Genomic DNA, 6,992 nt, shown 5'->3' with positions numbered 1-6,992 from the left:
TATATATCACACGTTTATTTATAATATAGGAAAAAATGAACCGCAATTTCGGTCAAAAGAAGTTTAAAAGGCAAAAGTAAATCACGTGGAATTTTTGGGATTTACCCAATCAACGTGATCCTTCAATTGATTGTTATTCCTTAGTTATTAATATTTGCACCATTATTACAATTAATTCTCTATCTCTCTCTCTCTTAATTGGCATTACAATTAACCACCAAATTAAATAATTAATTTTTAGCGTTTAGATGACTGTATATTGTACTGCTTATGCTTTTCCCACTTTTCACAATAGTACAACAATCCCCGACCGAAAACTAACTCTCCCATCTTCGCTATATATATACACACACACGGCCACGCGAATTACATTTATACTTAACATGGGTTCAGAAAGTGTTACAGACTCATCAAAGCACTATATTTTGGTACATGGGGTTTGCCATGGTGCTTGGGCTTGGTACAAGATCAAGCCACTTCTAGAATCTTCAGGCCACAAGGTCACGCTTCTTGACCTTGCTGCTTCCGGAGCCAACTCCAAGAACCTCCAAGATGTTGAAACTCTTTCCGATACTCTGAGCCTTTGTTGGAAGTTTTGGAGTCACTTCCCCCAAATGAAAAGGTGGTTCTTGTGGGTCATAGTCTTGGAGGGCTCAATATTGCACTTGCCATGGAAAATTCCCCACAAAGGTTCAAGTTGGTGTTTTCTTGACCGCTGTTGTTCCTGACACTCAACACAAACCATCCTATGTCTTGGAAAAGGTTTGCTTTCTGTACCATTTCTTGATTTTTTTTCTTCATCAATAATATAGTTTATAAATTTATCTAAAATTAATAATTAAAAATCGTTAAATAATTTAATATATTAAATTAAATTATTATTAACAATTTTTAATTATTAATTTTATATGAATGTACACCTATATGAATACACCTATATTGTACGTGGCTTTGTAGAGGTGTTTTTAATTTCCACATGGAATTGAGGTGGGTATTATATCAAATGATTCCGTTTGAATTTTTTATTTTATTTATTTATTTATTTATTTTTTTTACCTAAGTATGAAATATCATGAAATTGCTATGGTTTTAAGTTTAGTTTGGTAAATATTTTGAAAGAGTATTTGTGTTTTTAAAAAATACACAAGCTTAAGTCACTAAAAAAAATACACAAATTTTTTATTTTGTATTTAGTAAATAAAAAAGATGAGATACTTGTTGAACTTATAACTTTTAAAAAATAAAAGGTTTTTGAAAATATTTACACATTGTTTGGATTGAGAGACTTTAAAGGAAAAGAAAATGGGAGAAGAGAATAAATAGAAAAATAAGTTTTTATTGTTTGGAGGAGAAGAAAAAGTAAAGTGAAAAAAAAAATAGTGTCAGACCCACTAAAATATTTTCACTCCAAATATGAGATGAAAATGAAAAAAAATATGACAATCATGAATAAATTACACATTTACCCCTTATCATTAATAAATTATAATTTACATATAATATAAATAAGGGTATTAATGTAATTTTATATTATTATGATTTTTTTTTCTCATTTTTCTTTCTATCCAACAAAAAAAAAATTTTCTCTATTTTTTCATCTATTTTTCTTCATCCAAACAACACATAAATAACTCTATTTTTTTTCTATTTTCTTTCCTCTTATTTTTTTCTTCTTATTTTTATTTCTATTTTTTTATATCCAAACAAAGAATTAAAGTGAAACTTTTTTAAAATTAGCTTTTATTTATCAAAAAAAAATCTAATATAATTGTATACATTAGTTAATTTTTAAATTTAACTATTACATTTATATTTATTATAATATTTTTAAATTTTAATAATTTACTAACTATTTTTATCAAATATAATTATTATTATTTATATTTATTGAAAAATATTTTTAATTTAATTTATCAAATATTACTACAAATTTATTTTAAAAAATTAATTTTTAACAATTAACTTTTATAAATTATTTTTAAAAATAAATTTTACCAAATCAAACTTTAGTCTTTTTTTTCTAAATATTTTCGCCATTTTTTTGTAGTCTCCAGTTTATATTGTCGATGGAGATTTCTGAAAATAAGCATTGAATTTTGAATTTTTGCTTTTTTTTTTAAATATTTACAAGAGTTTATTTTTGATACATCGACAATACAAAATGTTTAACACAATCATCTAATTATATCTGATTTTTTAGATGATTATTTATGCAATCAATATAAAACAATAATTATTTTTTTAACATAGTATTACATAACTGAATACACATAAAATAGTTTTATACTGCAATGTATCAAAATTAAATTTTATTTTAAAAATTAATATATATTTAAATTTTGTATATTTAATATAATATTAAAAAGTAATTAAAAAAATAAATTAAAATTCTCAATAGTTATTCTATTTTTAATATAAATTAAGGAGAAGTAATAATGGAAGACAACGTAATCCTAGAACAAATTAAAGTCATACCGCCCACTACAATATTCTGTTCTAATATTTTCTGAGCATTACAAGTTTTCAACTCCAGTACAGTGAAAGCATGCCTGCGACTTCATGGTTGGACACGGAATTCGGCAAGTGTGGAAACAAAACATCTGTCTTGTTTGGTCGCAATTTCATGTCCAAAATGCTCTACCAGCTAACCCCCGTTGAGGTAACTAATTACTTTAATTCAATTTACAAAGTGATACGGTAAATAAGAGAGATTTTGATGAATGGTATATTTGAAATTTTGAAAGGTTTAAAATGTTTTGCAATTCAATTATTGAAATTTAAAAACATGTAGTTTTAAAATATTAAGTTTGTGTATGCAATAAGAAAATGATGAAGGAACTTGGATAGTTTTTCTCTTTGGTGATGATATTTTTAGTTCATTATTCTAAATTAAACAAAATAATATTCTATCACTACTTTTTTTATTTTACCAAAGATAGGAGACTCGAACCCGCAACCTCTTAATTAAGTATGGAGAGACTATGCGATTTGAGTTATAACTCATTGGCATATTCTATCACTACTTGAAACTTGTAAAAGAAAATTATTAATATTCAAATAAAATACTTTATATACAAGATTTAAAATGCATTCTCTCTTGTAACTATTTTATTGAAATAATGCACTTAAGATTTTTCTTATAAAATGTTTATACGACATTTTATTAAGGGATAAAACACACACTACAAGAAAAATTAATTTTACTAGTTATTTATTTTACTTTTAATAGCAATAAAAATAGTCGATAATATATTTAAGGATTTATCTATCTTATACTCTAAGAATACATGTTAAGTTTATAAATTAAAAAAATTTTCATTAAAAATACAAAAAATTTAAATTCCTAATATATTTGTTTTACATTCATTAAGTGAAAGTATTTAATTTTTTTTACTGATAATAAACTTATCATATATCTTTATTGCATACATTAGCTAGCTAAACCTTATATTTAATGATAATTAAACATTATTAACCATCTTATACTTTTACTAAAAAAGTTTTAGTGACAACCATACAATTGTCCGCAAATATTTTTTTAATAGCCACAAAAATAATAATAATAATTTAGGTAACATATGTCCTAAAAATACATGATAAATTTATAATTAATAAAAATTTTAAATTTTTTTATAATAAATACAAAATAAATGTATTGAATATTTAAATTTTTTGTATTTTTAATATTTTTAATTTATAATTTTAATATATGTTTTTAGGATATAAAATAGATAAACTCTAATAATAAATATACAATTACACAGTAGAAACATAAAATTAAATAAAATATATAATAGTTATTATATATTATTGTTATTAAAAAATTGTCACTAAAACCTCTTTTTTTCTTTTTAGTGATAATCTATTTTAAATGCATGGTTCACGAGCGAACACCCAATCATTTGTCAACAGGGTTTTAATTTAAATCATAATTGCGGTAACTAATACAATTATTGCAATTGAAATAGTTATTTTAATAACGATGATGAATAGTGTATTAATACAAGTATACAACCATATATATTATCTGTATATATATTATAATTATATAAATATATATTAAAATATAAAATATATATTAAAAATAAATTAAATTATATATAATATAAATATATAATAATTTATTTTAATAACTAATTTTAGTATATAAATAATATTTTTAATATTAATAAACATAATTCATATGTTTATTAATCAACTTTAATTTTTTTTTATTCTAGCTAATAGATATCTATACAAAAATATAAAAAATAATTAAGATAACAAATTTTTGACATTCTAACTAAAAGTTTTAAGTTTGGACTTTGGATTCAAACCTTATATATGATATTTTTTTTGAAGAAAGTTATGAACGAATTTTTTTGACAATCCTTATTATATATAGTAGATAAATAAGCATTGCGGTAATTGCAGTACAAGTCTTTTTATTTTTCCTTTTAGCAAGTGGCACCCGGTTAAAACGCATTATTGTGATGGTTAAGAATTATTAAATAATTTAATATATATAATTAAGTTATTATTTAATAATTTTTAATTATTAATTTTATATAAAATTAATTACACGTAAATTTTTACCATTTAAAATACACTAAAATTTTAAGATGTGTTCACGAGTTTGTTTTGAAAACAAAGTGAAGATTTTATAAGGGTTAATCTTTGTTGTATTTCGAGGTTTTATTTTCCAGAAGAGCAGTGATAAACCCTCAAAAACTTTTTAAATTCTCAATTTTTAAGTTCTTTCAAATTGAACATTTTGGAGATTTAAATTTAAATGGTTATTTTTTGTCTAATAAATTATTATATTATCATCTATCTTTTAATATGTAATATTCTAATAAAGAAAAGAAAATTGTTAAGAAAACAATAAATCCTCTTTTAATTTTATTTAAACTTCTGCAAGAAATTAAAAATCTCAAAACTGAATCATTTCCTCTTCGTCCTCATCCTATACTTTCCATTTCTTTTCCTTGCAATTTAAAATCATATTATCTCACGTGCGCTCCATTACTTAGTTTTACTAAGGCAGTTGCACTTGCACCTAAAGAAAATGATAGAAATAAATATCTATGGGCTCTACGCCAATACCATTAGAAGTTTTGGCCGTGTAATAAATATAAAAATGTTTAAAAATTAATAAAAATCAGTCACAAATAATTTAACATTTGTATGTAATATTTATTTATTAGTTATTATTAAAATAAACAAATAATTTAAATATAATAAATATATAATGATAAATATTTGATTTTTCCAAAATTAGGAATGAGACTTGAAGCCGTAACTTCTAGATGAATATGAAGAGATTATGTCAATTGAGCTATAACTCGTTCGCAATTATAAATATTATATATATAAAATTAATATATTAAATTAAATACGATAAATTTATTTATGTTATTGTCTCTTTAATTACTAACTTGGAAACATTGATTGCATGTTGTTGCAGGATCTAGAACTAGCCATGTCTATGTTAAGGCCTGGGTCACTCTTCATTGAAGACTTGTCTCAGCAAAAGAACTTCTCAAAAGTGGGATATGGGTCAGTTCCACGTGCCTTTATTGTTTGCACTCAGGACCTTGGGGTTCCATTGGAATTTCAACGGTGGATGATAAAAAACGCTGCCATTAGTGACGTCATGGAAATCAATGGCGCAGATCATATGGTTATGCTTAGCAAGCCCCAAGAACTTTGCGATTGTCTCCTAAAGATTGTTATGAAATACCCATGAATGAATTCATGTATGTCATGAAGCAGGGGTAAGTAGATGAGAAAAATCGAATAAAAAATTATAATGTTAGTTTATATGATACAAAATCGAAGTTGTTTCCTGCCTGCTGAAATTTCGACTTTTGAGTGAGATAATGTGGTTAGTATTCAAATAAAACAATAAATAAGTTTCTAATCTTTTAACTTAAAAGATAAATAAATTTTTGACTAATTAAAAATATAAAAATATTTTTTTATTTTTTTAAATGCGATATATCTAAATCTTAAAGGTCTATTTGTTTTTGTATATTTTAAACGAAGAAATTTAAATATCTCATATTTTAAAAAATAAAAAATATTCTTGTATTTTTAATTAATAAAAAATTTATGTGTCTTTGAATTATAAAATCAGTGATCTATTTATTTTTTTAATATTTAAAATAATAAATTTACCATCTAAAATTTAAATATAATTTATTTTGGTCGTTCACGTTACTTTCATATTGTTATAGTTACGGTGGTCTTTACGTGTGTACCTTTATAGGTAGTGTTTGGTTACTGTCCATGTCTTACTGGACATGGTAACACACGTCCTCCGTTTGGTTTAGTGAGACAAAATTTGATGAACACGAAAAGACATAAATAAAAATAAATACATAAAATTTGTGTATCACTTATAAGTTAAGACGCTAAGACACTAAAATATAGACATAAGACACTAATTTTACTTTAAATTCCAATTTTAACCTTAACCTCTAATCCCGTTTCTTCATCCCTCTCCTTTCCTCTTCCCTCTAATTCTTCTGTCTCTATCTATCCTCTTCCCTCAATCATTTCTCCCTCTGTCACCGCCATTGTTACTACTCAAGATCTGTTGCCCACCACTGAGACAGTCGTAGCACCGTCGCCGTCCACCCCTTGCAACCCAACATCGCAGATCGCATCGCCCTACCATCGCAGATCATCACTGTCACGGGTCTCATGGCGGTAATGGGTCTCACAGATTCACCACTATCATTTTTTAAATTTATTCCAGCTTCTGTTTTTTTTGTTAGATCTGTACTTTCTTCAACTCTCGTTACATCCCTCTCATCTTCATTTCTGTTTTTTTACCAGTGTTTGAATTTTAAAAAATAATTGCAAAAATTTTTCATTTTGTTTTAATTTTGTAATTTAAATTGTTGAAGTAGTGATCATAGTTATTAGAACCGAACCGATAATTAATCCGGTCATACGACGTGTCACTGAATTATTGGTCCAACCGATGGGTCACTGATCTACCCGGT

At 24.9% G+C, this 6,992-nt stretch overlaps 1 protein-coding gene across 1 annotated transcript; it reads left to right on the top strand.

Moving 5' to 3' along the window:
* Positions 1-257: 257 nt before the first annotated feature.
* On the top strand, positions 258-5,840 carry LOC112720419 (methylesterase 1). The gene is given in 5 exon segments (XM_025771363.3): positions 258-564; positions 567-671; positions 674-762; positions 2,534-2,659; positions 5,447-5,840. Coding segments are annotated over 5 exon segments (783 nt in total). The 5' UTR covers positions 258-383; the 3' UTR covers positions 5,729-5,840.
* The last annotated feature ends 1,152 nt before the right edge of the window (positions 5,841-6,992 follow it).

This window comes from Arachis hypogaea, unplaced genomic scaffold, assembly GCF_003086295.3.
Source record: "Arachis hypogaea cultivar Tifrunner unplaced genomic scaffold, arahy.Tifrunner.gnm2.J5K5 arahy.Tifrunner.gnm2.scaffold_275, whole genome shotgun sequence".
Classification (NCBI taxonomy): domain Eukaryota; kingdom Viridiplantae; phylum Streptophyta; class Magnoliopsida; order Fabales; family Fabaceae; genus Arachis; species Arachis hypogaea.
The sequence above is the reverse complement of the archived record's forward strand: the minus strand, read 5'-3'. Positions and strand labels throughout refer to the sequence as shown.